General features: G+C 56.5%; 1 protein-coding gene across 1 annotated transcript in view; it reads right to left on the reverse strand.

The window, feature by feature from the left end:
* KIF1A (kinesin family member 1A) overlaps positions 1 to 17444 on the reverse strand; it is a 109687-nt gene that overhangs the window by 28865 nt on the left and 63378 nt on the right. Inside the window, exons 21-27 of the mRNA XM_004386475.3 lie at positions 17216 to 17396; positions 16742 to 16814; positions 16410 to 16503; positions 14813 to 14961; positions 14291 to 14469; positions 11026 to 11163; positions 10055 to 10324 (exon numbers count right to left, since the gene is read on the reverse strand). Of these exons, the coding sequence (XP_004386532.1) occupies positions 10055 to 10324; positions 11026 to 11163; positions 14291 to 14469; positions 14813 to 14961; positions 16410 to 16503; positions 16742 to 16814; positions 17216 to 17396 (1084 nt within the window). The remainder of the gene's footprint in view (positions 1 to 10054; positions 10325 to 11025; positions 11164 to 14290; positions 14470 to 14812; positions 14962 to 16409; positions 16504 to 16741; positions 16815 to 17215; positions 17397 to 17444) is intronic.

Raw genomic sequence — 17444 nt, forward strand, 5'->3', positions numbered from 1 at the left:
GTCCCGGGCAGGCAACTGGCAGACATGGCACAAAACTCCCCTGCTGTTCGGGGCACTTCCTGGGGTAAGCCACACTCCTGGTGGGGGGGTCAACCTTCTGGGGGTCGTCATCCTCCTCGTGGGGGTCACCCTCCTAGGGGCACAGGGAGCGAGGTGAGTACCGCTAACCCATCTGGGCTTCCGCTGGAAACCAGCCCGCCTTTGCCCTCCTCTGCCCTCTCACTCCTGACCTCCAGGCACAGCATCAACCCCAGACAGCTGCAGACGGCACCAGGGAGGGGTCCTGGAGGAGGGGCACCAGAAGGGCAGGATTTGGACAGAGGGGCGGGTAGGAGGTGGGGAAGAGCATGCAGGGACCAGTATGGTCACCTGGCAGGGTCTAATGCAGTGCTGATGGCAGTGACAATGACAGGAGGTAGCAGCTAGTACAGACACCCACTGTGTCCAGGTGCTTCTCAGGGGTCCTCACCTGGACATGTCAGCCCCCAGGGGTATCAGGCAGTGTCTGGAGACGCTAGGCTGGGGGTGTGCTACTGGCACACACTGGGTGGAGGCCAGGGATGCTGCCAAACACCCTACAATGCACAGGACGCCCCCAAAAGGATTATCTGACCCAAAGGTAGACAGCATGACGCCAGGAAGCCTGCTGTACTGCGAGGCTTTGTCGTGTCACCCACGGCCAGAGGGAGGGGCGTCACTGTCCACAGACGAGGATCCACATCAACGCCAGCCGGGGCCGCACTCGGCGGCTGGCTCAAGAGCCCTTGGGGGTACAAAGAAGAAAGGGGCTCTGGAAGCCTCCCATGGACTAAGGGTGTCTGAGCAGACAGCGTGTCAGGGAGGGCTAGAGGCAGGGAGCACTCCAGGACCAGTCAGCCTAAGGGTAGGTGGTAGGGGCAGCAGGAGTCAGAGGCTTGTCGTTGTTAGGGGTCGTCCAGTTGGTCCCAACTCACAGCGACCATATGTACAACAGAACGAAACACTGCCCGGTCCTGCACCATCCTCAGAATCATTGTTATGCTTGAGCCCATGGTTGCAGCCACTGTGTCAATCCATCTCCTTGAGGGTCTTCCTCTTTTTGCTGACCCTCTACTTAACCAAGCATGATGTCCTTCTCCAGAGACTGATACCTCCTGATAACATGTCCAAAGTATATGAGACACAGTCTCGCCATCCTTGCTTCTAAGGAGCATTCTGGTTGAACTTCTTCCAGGACACATTTGTTCATTTTTTTGGCTGTTGTTTTTCTGTGCCGTCAAGTCAATTCCGACTTACAGCAATCCTATGTACAACAGAACGAAATACTGCCTGGTCCTGCGTCATCCTCACAACCGTTGTTCTTCTGGCAGTCCATGGTGTATTCAATATTCTTCGCCAACACCACAATTCAAAGGCGTCAATTCTTCTTTGGTCTTCCTTATCCATTGTCCAGCTTGCACATGCATATGAGGCGACTGAAAACACCAAGGCTTGGGCCAGGTGCACCTTAGTGCTTTCAACACTTTAAAGAGGTCCTTTGCAGCAGATTTGCCCAAAGTAATGCATCTTTTGATTTCTTGACTGCTGCTTCCACCGGTGTTGAGTATAGATCCAAGTGAAATGAAATCCTTGACAACTTCAATCTTTTCTCCGGGTATCATGATGTTGCTTATTGGTCCAGTTGTGAAGATTTTTGTTTTATGTTGAGGTGTAATCCATACTGAAAGCTCTGGTCTTTGATCTTCAACAGTAAGTGTTTCAAGTCCTCTTCACTTTCAGCAAGCAAAGTTGTGTCATCTGTATAACTCAGGTTGTTAATGAGTCTTTCTCCAATCCTGATGCCGTGTTCTTCATATAGTCCAGCTTCTCAGATTATTTGCTCCGCATACAGCTTGAATAGATATGGTGAAAGGATACAACCCTGGTGAAAGGAAACGCACACCTTTCCTGACTTTAAACCATGCAGTATCCCCTTGTTCTGTTCAAACTACTGCCTCTTGATCTACGTACGGGTTCCTCATAAGCACAACTAAGTGTTCCGGAATTCCATTCTTTGCAATATTATTCATAATGTGTTATGATCCACACAGTCGAATGCCTTTGAATAGTCAATAAAACACAGATAAACATCTTTCTGGTATTCTCTGCTTTCAGCCAAGATCCATCTGACATCAGCAATGATATCCCTGGTTCCATGTCCTCTTCTGAATCCTGCTTGAATTCTGGCAGTTCCCTGTCCACATACTGCTGAAGCCGCTTTTGAATGATCTTCAGCAGAATTTTACTTGCGTGTGATATTAATGATATTGTCCAATAATTTCCACATTTGGTTGGATCACCTTTCTTTGGAATAGCCATAAGTATGGATCTCTTCCAGTCAGTTGGCCAGGTAGCTGTCTTCCAAATTTCTTGGCATAGACAAGCGGGCACTTCCAGTGCTGCATCCTTTTGCTGAAACATCTCAATTCATATTCCGTCAATTCCTGGAGCCTTGTTTTTTGCCAATGCCTTCAGTGCAGCTTGGACTTCTTCCTTCAGTACCATTGGTTCCTGATCATATGCTACTTCCTGAAATGGTTCAATGTCGACCAATTCTTTTTGGTACAGTGACTCTGTATACTCTTTCCATCTTCTTTTGATGCTTCCTGCATCGTTTTAATGTTTTCCCCATAGAATCCTTCACTATTGCAACTCAAGGCTTGAATTTTTTTCTTCAGTTCTTTCAGCTTGAGAAATGCCTAACATGTTCTTCCCTTTTGGTTTTCTATCTCCAGCTCTTTGCATATGTCATTATAATACTTTACTTTGTCTTCTGGAGCCGCCCTTTGAAGTTTTCTGTTTAGCTCTTTTCCTTCCTCATTTTTTCCTTTCATTTTAGCTACTCGACATTCAAGAGCAACTTTCAGAGTCTCTTCTGACATCTATTTTGGTCTTTTCTTTCTTTCTTGTCGTTTTAATGGACTCTTGCTTTCTTCATGTATGATGTCCTTGATGTCATTCCAACAACTCGACTGGTCTTCAGTCATTAGTGTTCAACTCGTCAAATCTGTTCTTGAGATGGTCTCTAAATTCAGGTGGGATACACTCAAGGTGATACTTTGGCTCTTGGGGACTTGTTTTAATTTTCTTCAGTTTCAACTTGAACTTGCATATGAGCAATTGATGGTCTGTTCCACAGTCAGCCCTTGGCCTTGTTTTGACGGATTATACTGAGCTTTTCCATTGTCTCTTTCCACAGATGTAGTTGATTTGATTCCTGTGTATTTCATCTGGCAAGGTCCACGTGTATAGTCACTGCTTATGTTGGTGAAAACAGGTATTTGCAGTGAAGAAGTTGTTGGTCTGGCAAAATTCTATCAGGTGATCTCCAGTATCATTTCTATCACCAAGGCCATATTTTCCAACTACCAAGCCTTCTTCGTTTCCAACTTTCGCATTCCAATCACCAGTAATTATCCTGATTGCATGTTTGATCAATTTCAGACTACAGAAGTTAGTAAAAATCTTCAATTTCTTCATCTTTGGCTTTAGTGGTTGGTGAGTAAATTTGAATAATAGTCATATTAACTGGTCTTCTTCGTAGACGTATGGATATTATCCTATCACTGCATTGTACTTCAGGATAGATCTTGAAATGTTCTTTTGGATGATGAATGCAAAGCCATTTCTCTGCAAGCTGTCATTCCCGGCATAGTAGACCCTGTGATTGTCCAATTCAGAATGGCCAGTGCCAGCCAGTTCATTTCAGCTCACTAATGCCTAGGACATCTGTGTTTATGTGTTCCACTTCATTTTTGATGATTTTCAATTTTTTCTAGATTCATATTTCGTACATTCCACGTTTCAATTATTAATGGATGTTTGCATCTGTTTTTTCTCATTTTGAGTCATGCCAAGTCAGCAAATGAAGGTCCTGAAAGCTTGACTCCATCCACATTGTTAAGGTGGACTCTACTTTGAGGAGGAAGGTCTTCCCCAGTCATATTTTGAGTGACTTCCAACCTGAGGGGCTCATCTACCGGCACTACATCAAACAAAGTTCCGCTGCTATTCGTAAGGTTTTCACTGGCTAATTCTTTTCAGAAGTAGACCGCTGGGTCCTTCTTCCTAGTCTGTTTTAGTCTGAAAGCCCAGCTGAAACGTGTCTGCCATGGGTGACCCTGCTGGTATTTGAATACCGGTGGCATAGCTTCCAGCATCACAGCAACATGCAAGCCCCCACAATATGACAAACTGATAGATGCGTGGGGGAGTCAGAGGCTGGGTGGGGTCGAAAGGGACAGCCCTGAGAGGTCCAGGGCCTGAGCCAGGGTGCTGGGGCAGAGGGTAGGCAGGGGCGGGGGGAGTTTGCCCAGCCCTGGCCAGGTGGGCGCTGGTGCCATCAGGTGGGTAGCCGAGGGTGTCACTTGCCCCTTGCTCACTCACCCCAAAGTCAGACCCCAGGTTGTCCCTTGGCTTTGCCCACACCTTGAGCCCCTGGACACCCCACTCCAGCAGGAATAGCTTCGAGCGCCATAGACCAGGAACGGGGGAGGGCCAGACTCCCGGCTGAGTGGCCCGGGGGTCAGAGACCTCAACATGCCCCAGTTGGCCACAAACACCCTGGCATACCTCTTAGGGGCCCTGGTCTTGTCACCCCCTCCTCACATCAGATGGCAGAGACCTGGGCATCCCCCCAGCTCCCTCTTTCTAACTATATGGTCAGTTCTACCTAAGTCTCCCTACAGTCCCCTCAGCTGGCCCTCTGTCTTCCCCTGCATGGACCCTCCAGCTGCCCTCCTGCTGCCCCCACAGCCACAGAGCAGCCAGCGGGTCTTAGAGAGCCATCAGAACCCGCCCCCCCCCCATACCACTGCAGGACATCCAGGCTCCAGGCAGAGGCACCCATGGTCCACAAGTCCCCAGCCCTGACTCATCCTCCTGATACTGCTCAGACCAGCCCATCCCCACCAGCAACCCCTGGGCCCCTCTAGCAGGTGTTCCAGACACCCAGCCCCCACCCTGAAGATCTCACCAGGCTGGACCTCTTCCAGGGGTAGCGCCCACTGTGCTAAGAGCGGGGCTAGGAGGCAGACAGGTCCTGAAGACGCGGAGGGTGGCAGCACCAGGCACAGAGGCAGAGTGCCACCACCTCACCACACCCCATCCATGGGGGGCCCTCGGGACAGGTGGGGGCAGGGACACCTCTCTCTGTGGGCCAGGTGAGGACACAGTGCCAGGCACAAGGGCCCCTTCATCAGTACAGTGTCCCCGGAAGGAGATGCCAGATGCTCAACTAGGGCCACCCGGCCAGCAGGGAGCTCAGAGGCCCGGCCGGCCCAGGCCGCCTGCTAGAAAACCAAGGGGCATTTGAGAAGGGCTTCCTTCTAGCAAGCAGGCCAGGCTCTGGGCCCTGACTTGCACCAGGAACTGTCCCACCACTCTTGGTGCCACGGAGGTGACCCTCAGGCTTGTGGGCACCCCTGGACTCACATCTGAAGGATAAGCCTTCCCCACCAACGGGGGGAAGGGTACAGTGTGCCCTTCCCCCTTCCTGAGCTCACAGAGTCCCCATGGACTGGCTCCCAGCCTCTCCTGCCCTGCTCCCCAAAAGGCTAGGCCCCAGGGAGCTGGAGGCACATTCTATGCAACAGCCCACTGCACCGAGAGGGAAACCGAGGCAGAGGATCAGGCCTGGCCCAGATCACATGGCAAGGCTGCAGCAAAGCAGGCCCTGCTTGGCTCCCCCCCAGGACCTCTCTGCACCCCAAGCCTGCTCACCCCACAGTGGATGCTTTCCTGCCATATTGCCGGTGGTGGGTTCAGGAATAAGGGGTACACTACAGAGAGAAGTCACCCACAAACTAGATGGGTGCGGGGCTCACGGACAAGGCCCAGACTCCCATAGGCCCCAGGCTCAATGTGAAGCCACTTGAGAATGGGTAATCCAATTAGAAGTCACAGCAGCCACCACCGGCCAGGTGAGTGCCTGACGGGGCTGGAACGTGTAACTTCCAGCACCCTGAAGGAGGACGGGTGCCTGTCTCATGGGTCTCAGACACCCACTTTGTTCCCACCTCAATACTGATCTGGGGCATGTGCTCCCCAAGGCCAATGGCACGGTCCCTCTCTCAGGGCACACAGAATTGCTGTCTCACACCTCAGACGGCACTCAGACCTGGTGTAATATGTTATCTGCACCCCACTCCAGAGGAAGAAAAGTTAAGGAAGTTGTAGGGCTAGCAGGTTAACTGAGAAGCTAATCAGTCAATTAGACAAATTCTTCCATAATCTTCCAGAATGTTCTCTCATCAGAGGTAGAAAGCCTAGACCCCCGTGTCACCCAGGGCAGCCACCGACCACATTCCAACTATCAGACAAGCTAGAACCCACTGTGCTCTGGGGTCCCCCACAGGGTGGGGGGCATTGAGGGGCTCCTGGTTGGGGGTTGGGGTTATACCCCTGGGGTCTGTGGCCACCCCCTTCTCTGCCCTCCCAACCCAGCTGTGGGCAGTGCGTGCCCTCACGCCAGTTTGCCAGGACGCTGAAGCCAGGATGCCCAGAGGGGATCACGGACTCAGCAGCTTCTCTGATGCCAGGTATTCCAGAAAGAAATGGAAGCTTGCTGGCTCCTTTCCCCGTGGCTGCCCTGGCCACAGTGGTAGACTTGCCTGGGCTGGAAGAGACCTCTGGGGCCAGCACTCTTCCCCATGGCCTGCACCCACCCTGAGGGGGCTGTGACCCCAGCCTAGGGACCCTGTGGCACCCGGGCTACAGCAGGGCATGACCTCTTTCCAGGTCTGGCAGGGCCCACACCCGGCCGACTGCATCCTGAGGTGTGGGATGACAGGCACATGGTGCAGGCCTGAGGGGTCCAGGGCTCTGCCCCCCCCCCCCGCCAGGTGCCAGAAACCACCTGTCATCAGCACCCGCCACCACAGGGGCCAGGACCCAGGCCCAGTTCTGCACTCCCGGCATGCCCGGACACACGGAGGGCTATGGTCCCTGGGCTGAGAGGCACCACCTTGGCCGTGCTGGCAGTTAGCCCAGCATGCGGAAGGCACCATCGCGTAGTCCCCAGCTCACGGAGTGGACACCCAGGCCCTCCCTCTGCACCCAGAGTCCCGGGTCCTGCCCCTGGACAGCGCCTCTGCTCCCTGGGTCCCTCCTCCCCCTCCGCAGCCCCCTGCCCACCCAGCCTTCTCCTGGGCTGCCCTCTTTCTGGAAGCATCCATGGTCCAGGCAGGGAGGACTAGCCTTAAAAGCCCCAGGCTGGTTTTCTGTCTAGGCAGCAGGAATGAGGAGGCTCTATGGCCCACATCCCCTCCCCAGTTCACCTGATGCCCCAGACACTGGAGGGGGAGCCCCCCCTCAGCCCTGCCAGGGACCAGCCCTGGGCTGGGGCAAGGGGCCCTGGCTCAGGAGATGTGGGGTCCCCGCTAGGCGGCCTCGCCTAGAGGGGAGAGTACCTTGAAGCAGACTGAAACCCCCTCCCAGAGAGAAAGGAGGCGGGCGGGACAGGCAGAGCCGGGGGTGTGGGAGGGAGGAGGCAGGCGCTGGCCACAGGTTGGTGAGGCAGAGACGCATGCTGGCCGAGGAAAGCCTTTCAAAGGATGACAGAGTGAGGCCCCCAATTTTGCTGAAGCTTTGGAGGAGAGCCAGCAGCTACCAAAAGGGTGAAAGGAGCTAAAAGATAGGGGTGCACCCACAAACCCGTGGAAGCACACATCACAGGGCGGGCAGGCGGGCCTGCACAGCTGCTGCGTGGAGAAGCCAAATTGTGCCAAACCAAAAGGACTGTCCGGAAGCTTCCAAACGAAGCCCTTGGCAGAGGCCCCATGATGCCAGGCGGCCAGGCCTCTAACGGATTACTTAGGTTTGGTTTGGTTGTTTTGTAAAATCTCAAATTCACAAGAAGAAAAAAAAGTGTTGGAAGGACCCAGCTCTTTCCGGCCGAGACTGTGAGAGCCCACCCCGATTCTGCCCGCATCCTCGACCCCCTGCACCCCCTGGTTTCTCAGCCACCTCACACCCTCTCAGGAACCCCCTGAGCCACGCTGGGGCTCAGCAGATGAGGGGGCCTGGCAGCCCCAGGGCACTGACCGCAGGGGGCTGTACTTCACCCACGGGCTCCATAGAGTCCAGACCCAGGACACTTTGCGGGAGAGCACACAGGTTGTCACGCAGTGGGCCGGCACATCACAGGTGCGACTGGCCCAATCACCGCTGGGGAAACCAATCAGAACCAGCCCATACTACTGACATGTGCCCACGGGAACGTTTCCCTCTTAGGATGGGTGGGGCTCCCAGTGTAGACCCCGATATCTGGGGGCCACAGTCAGCTTTCAGCACTGGGGCTCCAAGGTCAAGTCTTCTAGAAACTTCTATCAGGCTAGCTCAAAGGAACAATCTCAAACTCATAAAAAGGTTTCTATTAAAAAGTATTTTCTTCTATATCTAAAACATATAAAACCCATCTGTTTCATGAGCCAAATTCCCTATAACAGCTTGGTTTCTAAAACTTCCCTTTCACAATAATAACATCGTGCCTGGTGGTGGTGTACTTGCCAAACCCACCTGCAGGGCGGGGCCCCTTCCCCCCGCCCCGCCCCCCGCCGAGCTTGGTTCCTGACAGCCTCTGTCCCCTCTTGACCCCAACCTCGTCTTGCCCATCTGGGAGACTTATCACCAGCTCTTCTCTGCAAAGGGCACAGTTGGCATCTCTCACCATGGCGACCTGAAGGTCGGCAGAGATAGTACCGTCCTGTCCTTGCCTTCACACAGGAGACAGGCTGGGAGACAGGCAGGGTCAGCCCCCGCCTCAGGGGTAGGTGACCGAGCTCCTGCAGGCTCCTAAGCTGAGGCCGGTCCATCGCCAAGCACCCGCCCCTCCTGCCCTCCCCCTGACCCCCTCACGGCTCCGCCCCTCTTCCCTGGGGGACAACCCTGAGTGCCCCCAGGGGTCCATGCACCTCCAGTGGAGAAGTGCCATCAGCTGGGAAGACGCAGAAGGTAAGGCTGGTCCCCGGAAGCAGAACGAGGCGTCAGCTTAGGTAGCCCGCCTCACCTTCCAAACATCCCCTCGGACTGGCCCAGGAATTCCTGGAGGATCTCGGGCATCTGGGGCCTGGCTGGCGTTCCCATCCTCCCTACTGCGGTCTCTGCAGAAATAGCCCCACCTGCCCAGCCGGGCGACCCACACTCAGGTCTGTGCCTAGGGCCACAGCTGCAAGCTCAGAGCCACGCTGCCCCTTCCATAACCGGGACTCTGAATCTGCCCTGCCTCAAAGGGTCATGAAGACCAACTGAGAAGACAAATGTTCCAGAATGTGCCGTGGGGAGCCCTTGCAATCCCTCAGAGCCCTCTCCCCAGGGAGGCCAGCCCCTCTGCCTGCCTCACCTCCCAGGGAGGGCAGGGGCTGCGCCACACACCTGGGTCCCACATCCCTGGGTCCCTCACACCTGGGCTCTGCACACCTGGGCCCCGCACCCCTGGGTCTTTAACATCTGGGTCCCTCACATCTGGGTCCCTCACACCTGGGTCTCTCACACCTCAGCTCCGCACCCCTGGGTCCCTCACATCTGGGTCCCTCACACCTGGGCTCTGCACCCCTGGGTCCCTCACACCTGGGTCCTTCACATCTGGGTCCCTTATACCTGGGTCTCTCATACCTGGGCTCCACACCCCTGGCTCCCTCACACCTGGGTCCTTCACATCTGGGTCCCTCATCCCTGGCTCTCTCACACCTGGGCTCTTCACCCCTGGGTCCCTCACACCAGGGTTCTTCACATCTGGGTCCCTTATATCTGGGTCCCTCATACCTGGGTGTCACGCTTGGGCTCCACACCCCTGGCTCCCTCACACCTTAATCCCCACACACCTGGGTCCTGACACCTGAGCTGTGCACACCTGGGTCCCTCACACCTGGGTCTCTCACACCTGGGTACCTGTACACCTGTGTCCCTCACACCTGGGTCCCGACACCGGGGCTCTGCACACCTGGGTCCCGCCCTGTGGCGGCCGAATTATGCCCCAGCAGTGCTCTGTGCAAAAGAGCTGGGTCCTTCCCAGCATGCGCGTCTCGATCTCACCAACCTTCCTACTAAACTGAACAGGGGGGGCCGGTCGTAAAACGGGTCCCGGCCGTGGCACAGCGCGTGCTCCGGAAAGACGTCGTCTTCCTCCAGGTCCTCCTCCTCCTCCTCCTCCTCCTCCTCCTCCTCCTCCCCCAGGCTCTGCTCCTCGGCCGGCTCGGTGACATCGGAGTCGGGGCTCGAGAAGGTGGGGGAGGGGGTGAGAGCAGTCATGCGCTCGCTCATGCATGTGTTGAGAAGTGGGTAGCTGCTGCAGCCAGAGATGACTGAACTGAGGTTAGTGCGACAAGACAGAGACAGGTTAACACCAGCAACCGGCGGGGCGGGGCGGGGCGGGGCGGGGGGAGCAGCTGTCTAAAACCAAACACACAGGCCATCAGGATCGCTGCTTTCAAAGATGAGAAGATCCAAAATGCACCCTGTCCCCAGGCTTGGAAAGAAACGGCAACGTGTTGCCGCTCGGAAGGTGCCAGAAGGTACTCGAAGGTACCACGGAAGGCACAGGCGTGATGGAGAATAGGGGTGTGACTGAGGCCGTGGGAAGACCTGATAGCCTTGGTTCCATGAGTGCCGGGGCCTCAGATCAGGTGACCAGGGAAAGGTGGTCTCTGAGGATCTGGGAGGACATGGTCCTGCTTCCCACTTACCCTCAAGGCCACCGGGTGACACCGAGACCTCCCCAAGGCCCAAGGATGCTTGGGTACCTCACACGTTCACACACGTGGACATGTGCCACCTGGGGCTGCAGCTCCACAGCAGGTGTGGGGGCAATGCCGAGACCCCATCCAGGTCCCTGAAATCCCAGGGCCTCCGAGCATGGAGGGTAAGCGGGGGCACTACAAGCCGGGGGAGGGTGGGGCTGGAGTCTGGGCAGACACAGGAAGAGGGTCTCGCTGGCTCCCTCTCCACACGGGGGTCCAGGCCTTGGCTCTCTCTCCTCTCACTCCCCCAGCTAGGGGAGGGGGCACCCACCTGCCCACCAGCCGGAACCAGGGGAAGCGGTCGTAGAAGGGGTCTCCACCGGTGACCACGTTGTCACAGTCCTCGATGATGCTAGAGGGCACCTCGGCCGCTCGGTCATACATCTCTCGCATCAGGTCGAGGCGTTGCCTGTAGAGACCGTGCAGTCAGTGGGCTCAGCCCAGCTCTGGCCACAGTGCCCTGTTCAGCCCTGGTCATGCCAGGCTCACGGTGGCTTCCTGGACCCCAGTACGGGCCCCGACTTGGCCAACTGCCAGTGGCAGGCCTCTAGTGAAACATGCGAGTTTACCAGGAGTCTCTCCCAAACCCAACCAAATGACAACCAAGCGATCGTAAACCAGCAGGACTGGCCAGGAGAGGCCCACAGGATGGGGACTGAACAGGGGGCGGCAGCACTCCGAAGCTGCCAAGCAGGTGGCAAAGGGGAGAAAATCCCAACCGAAGCTGGCCAGTGGGGGAGGGCTCAGAAATAGGGTCCCATGGCAGAGCCTGGAAGGTTAGGGGTCAGGACAGATGGGCACTGGGGACACAGAGCAGTAAGAAAACACTGTAAGCATCACCATCCCCGGGGGAAAGCGTCGTACAGGAAAGGGAACGCACAGTCAGACTATCGCCCAGCAACAGGGAGAACGAGGGAGTGAGTGTGCAAGTGCAAGTGTGAGTGTGTGAGTGCATGTGTGTGTCCATGGGTGTGTGTCCACCAATGTGTGTGTGACTGTGTGGCCATGAGTATACGTATGTCTGCCAACGTGTGTTTATGTGTGTGTCCATGAGTGTGTGTCCGCCAATGTGTGTGAGTGTATGTGTCCATGAGTGTAGGTATGTCTGCCAAGTTGTGTGAGTTTATGTGTGTCCATGAGTGTATGCATGCCTGCCAAGGTATGTGAGTGTATGTGAGTGTGCGAGCGTGTGTACATGTGTATGTGAGTGTACGAGTGTCTGCCAATGTGTGTGTGAGTGTATGCGTGTCCATGAGTATATCAGTGTCTGCCAGTGTGAGAGTATCTGAGTGTGAGGGTGTGTGAGTGTGCTTGCGAGTATGCGTTGCATGAGTGTATGTGCATCTGTCAACGTCTGAGTGTGTGTTCATGAGTGTATGAGTGCCAACATGTTGTAAGTGTGAGTGTCTATGAGTGTGTTATGAGTGTGAGTGTACATATAAGCATGTGTGCATGTGTGTGTGTGTGTGCGTGCGCGTAGGTGTCTGCCAATGTGGGTAAGTGTGTATGTGTGTATCCATGAATATACGAGTGTCTGCCAGTGTGTGTGTGTATGTGTGTATCCATGAATATATGAGTGTCTGCCAGTGTGTGTGTGACTACACAGGAGTTTGTGAGCGTGTGAGCATGCTTGCGTGTTGTGAATATTTGACTGAATATGAGTGTATGAGTGTCTGCCAATGTGTGTGTGAGTGTGAGTATGTATATGAGTGTGTGTATTAAAGCATGAATTATTGTGTGTGTCGGGTGCCTGAACGTGTATGTGTCTACATGAGTGTGTTTGTGTGTGTGAATGAATTGTGCAAGAAAGGAAAGTGTGTGTCTATGAATGTGATTAGGTCTGTGTGTGTTTACTTGTGAGTGTGTGCATGTGTGTATGTGAGAGTATGCATGTCTGCCAATGTGTGTAACTGTACTTGTGTGTCCATTAGTGTATGAATGTCTACCAACATGTGAGTGTGTATATGAGTATTTGTGACTGTATATGAGTGTTCTTGTGAATATGTTGGTGGATGTATGAATGTATGTGTCTGCCAATGTGTGAGTGTATATGTACATGCACGTGTGTATGCGTGAGTGTATGTGTATATGTGCATCTGTGTGAGTGTATGTGGGGTGTACATGCACGTGTGTATGTGTGTGAGTGTATGTGTATATGTGCATCTGTGTGAGTGTATGTGGGGTGTACATGCATGTGTGTATGTGTGTGAGTGTATGTGTACATGTGCATCTGTGTGAGTGTATGTGGGTGTACATGCAGGTGTGTATATGCACGTGTGAGTGTGGGTGAGTGCAGGCAGAGCTTTAGGAAAGACATCTCTCAAGTCGAGCAGTGGACGTGGAGGCAGGACAGCAGAGTATGTGTGTGAGTATGAGTGTGAGTGTGAAGGAATATGTATGAGCGTGTGTGTGAATGTGCAGTGGAGGTGGTGGCAGGACAGCAGAGCATGTGTGTGTGTGTGAGTGTGAGTGTATTAGAGTGAGCAGTGGAGGAGGTGGACAGCAGAGCTGGTGTGTGAGTATGTATGTGTGTGAGTGTGTGTGAATACGTATGAGTGTGGATATGTGAGTGACCACTGGATGAGGCAGCAGGACAGCACAGCGTGTGTGTGTGTGTGTGTGTGTGTGTGTGTGTGTATGAGAGTGACCAGTGGAGGTGGAAGGACAGCAGAGCATGTGTGAGTGTGAGTGTGTGGGTGTGTGAGTGAACGGTGGAGAAGGTGGCAGGACTGCAGAGGATGTGTGAGTGTGTGTGTGAAAGTGGAGGAGGCAGTGGGACAGTAGAGCATGTGTGTGAGTGAGTGTGGGAGAGTGAGCAGTGGAGGAGGCAGAGGACTGCAGAGCATGTAGGTGTGAGTGTGAGTGTGTGGGTGTGTGTGAGTGAACAGGAGGCGGTGGCAGGACAGCAGAGGATGTGTGGGTGTGTGAGTGAGCAGTGGAGGAGGCAGTGGGACAACAGAGCATGTGTGTGAGTGTGAGTGTGGGAGTGTGGGAGTGAGCAGTGGGGGCAGTGGGACAGCAGAGCATGTGTGTGTGAGTGTGAGTATGTGTGAGTGTGTGGGTGAGTGTGAGTGAGTGGTGGACAGCAGTGGCCTCCCTGGCTCCCTCCTGGCCCCTAGCCGAGCTCTCCCCATGGAGCTTCCTGCAAGACCCCTCTCACCTCTACTGGGCTGGCCAAGGTAAATGCCTCCTGCAGGGATGGGGTTAGGAAGCGAAAGGTGGGGTGCTCCTCCCCGCACTCATGTGGCCCATCCCTGGTGGCCCAGCTCCGCCTGGCTCTGGTCATGCCACCACCCTGCACTTCAGGCCCAGGCAACTGCTCCCTGCTGGTCCCCACTGGCCCTGCCCACACCTCCCAGCAGCACCGTGATGACCTGGTGGCCCTCTGGCCTTCACCTGCCCCTTTCTCCATGGAAACGTTAAATGTGTCTCTCGACTATTCTAGCATCAGAAGACAGGCTCCGTTTCTGTGTCCTCGGCCCAGGGCCCCACCTGTCCCACCCACTGTCCACCTCCCACCTGCCCGTCAGCCACACCTGAGCTTCTCCAGTGTCCAGTAGTGGGTGGCCCCATTCTTCTGGTCTTGCACCTCCACAGCCACAATTGTGCGGGGAAAAGGGCGTGTCTCCCTCTCTTTGGCGGCTTCAGGGGGCAGCAGGTCGGGGGGCAGTGGGGAGTAGAGCGTGTCGGTGAGGAGGACAAACTGGAACTGCACCTGGGGCAGGTGGGAGGGGCTGAGTGTCAGCCCCGTGGGGGACCGGCTCACCGAGGGGTGCATGCCCCACCTCCCGGAGACCTGTCCCGAGACTCCTCTGTGCCCACGACCATTCACCAGAACCTTCCAGCCACCCTAGAGCAAAAGCTGCACTTCCCCACCAGTGGCCTGCTGGCCTGAGTTCCCCCCCCGTTGCCTGCCCTTCTTGGGGTCCAGGTGAGGTGGGGTCCGGGTCACTCTCCCAGGCTGGCTGACACCCTGTCCTGGCTGTGAGCCGGGGTCCCCATCACTCACGGATGGGCCATTCTCTCTGATGCGTGCCAGGTCGACCAAGAGGACCCACCTTCTTCTTGAGCTCCACACTGATGGCGTTGGCCTCCTTGAGGAAAATGGCGTTGCCCCACAGCAGGTCGCGCAGGGACGTGAACTGGTACCACTTCCACTTCCGGAAGGCCCACAGCGCCAGCTCACACTCCCGCTCTGTCCACTGGACTGTGGAGACAGGCACGCGGCCATCGTGGGGAATGCCACGGCCTGCCTGCCAAGCACCCTGGCCTCAGGGAGGCGAGTGGACAAGACGGCGCTGGTCACTCTAGGGGGGCTGCCCTGAGCCAGCTTCATGCCCCCACGGGAAGCACAGCCAGTGGGGCTGGAGTTAAAGGTGGCCCCACCCCAGGGTCACTGTGGCTAGGGATGACGAGAGGAGATCCAGGCCCCCGTTCCACATACACTGCTCTCCTGGGCCCAGGGAGAAGGACGCAGCAGAAAAAGCCACAGAGGAATGAAGTGAAGAGGCCCGCAGGCCCCAAAGAGCAGAGGCCATCAGCTCCATGAGCTGGCTGGGAGCCGGGCAGGGCTCAGCATGGACCACGGGAGCCACGCAGCCAAGGACAGCCACACGCGGTGGGGCCAGTAACACGGGAGAGGAGGCAGGCAGGCAGGCGGTCCTGACCCTCGCTCAGCTCACATGCCCTCTGAGCTGGGACACCGGGAGGCTGGTCCTGGCTGCAGGGCTCTGTCCCCTTCTCCCCAGGCCCCTACCGGCCTTCAGCTGCCTATCTGGAGCCCGCACTGTGGGCGGGAAGGAGCTTCAGTGGGCAGATGAGGGAACCGAGTCCTGACCACAGAAGAGACCTGCTTGCCCAAGGTCACACAGACCAGAGGCCAAGCTGACACACCCTCGCCCCCCAAGAGGGCCAGCATCCGACGCTCAGCTCCCGAGCAAATGCTCAGACAGGGAATCCTGAGGGGAGATGGAGGGTGTGGGGACACGAGCCACATGGCTGGCAGGGTGGGGTGACCCAGGGCCACGCCATCACCCATCAGAACCAGCACGTGTGCACGCGTGTGCATGTGTGACTGCATGTGTGCATATGCATGTCCGTGTGCGTGTGTGTGCACATAAGTGCACTGCGTATGTGTGAGTGCGTGCACGCACAACATGCACATGTATGGGTGCGTATGCATCGGTGCACACACGTGTGGATATGCATTTTCATCTGGGTGTGCATGCACGTGCCCTTCAGAACCAGCACGCTGCATGTGAATCCATGTGTGGACAGCACGCACACATGCATATGTGCATTTGCATATGTGTTCACTGCGTTCACGTGTGAGTGCATGTGTGCTTGTGTGTATACACGCACATGCCCTTCAGAACCAGCGTGTGCATACACGTGTACGTGTTCATATCACGTACACACGTGACTGTGTATGTAAGCACACATTTGTATGAGCACATGTACGTGCACATGTGCATTATGCACGTGTGTGTGTGCATTTCTGCTGCAGCATAGCCCCCCTAAACCCCACCTTGGCAGATGCTCCCAGAGATGAGGTGCCCTCTCCTGGGGCCTCAGGGCAAAGCGATGACCCCCAACCTCCAGGAGGACCTGGCGCTACCTCTCCTCCAAGACCCCTCCGTGCTCAGGCCCTCTCACCTTCATCCTCTGGCTCCTCCTCCTCTTCATTCACCTCCGGGTAGTACCTGGAGTCCATCTGCTTCTTCAGGGCCTCCAGCTTACTCTCGTAGTCCTGCGGAAGGGGCCAGGCCACAGCAGCTGCCTCAGCCCCTCGCAGCCCTCCCGGCCTGGGCGGGGCTGCCCTCGGGGCACTGTGGGGGCAACCAGGAGGCTGGGCAGGGGGCGCAGCGTGAGCTCCAGGAAAGCAGGGACACCCCAGCTTCTCCAGAGCCCCCGACTGCCCAGCTGGGGCCAAGAGCCTGGGCGGGGGCTCCCGGGGGCATGGCGTGTGGAGGGGGCTGGGGCCTCACCAGCCTCTGCTGCTCCAGCAGGTAGGTGGCCTCTTCCCGCTCCCTGCGGTACTGGTCCTCCAGCTCCTGGAGCCTGCGGGGGGGCGGGGGGGCAGGCGCTGAGGATGTGCGGGCACTGGGGTGGAGGCGGGGGCCGATCCTACCGTGGCCCTGCCTCGCCTCTGCCCCTACCCCTACCCCTCACCCCTGCCTCCACCGCCCGCCCGACCTCTGCCCCCACCTCTACCCCACCATCTGCCTCACCTCTGCCCTCACCTCTACCCCACCATCTGCCTCACCTCTGCCCCTCACCTCTGCTCCCACCTCTACCCCACTGTCTGCCTCACCCCTGCCCCTCAACTCTGCCCCGACCTGTCCCCCTCACCTTCCCCCCACCCTGCCCCGCTCGTCTCACCTCTGCCCCCACTTCTACCCCCACATCTGCCCCGACCTGTCCCCCTCACCTTCCCCCCACCCCTGCCCCGCCCACCTCACCTCTGCTCCATCTCCTGCTTCATGTCGATGCCCTGCTTCTCCAGGAGCTCTCGCTGGGCAAAGGCCCAGTCCACGGGCTCGGCGGGCGTCTCTGCGCAGGGCGTGCGCTCCCGCTCCTGCCGCGCCTGCTCCGGGTGGTTGAACCGGAACACGTGGCTCTTCCCCATGATGATGCGATTCCCTGGGGTGAAGGCGGTGGTGTGAGGGTGAAGGAGGGGAGAAGAGGAAA

The sequence above is a fragment of the Trichechus manatus genome, unplaced genomic scaffold, assembly GCF_000243295.1.
Source record: "Trichechus manatus latirostris isolate Lorelei unplaced genomic scaffold, TriManLat1.0 scaffold00165, whole genome shotgun sequence".
NCBI lineage: Eukaryota > Metazoa > Chordata > Mammalia > Sirenia > Trichechidae > Trichechus > Trichechus manatus.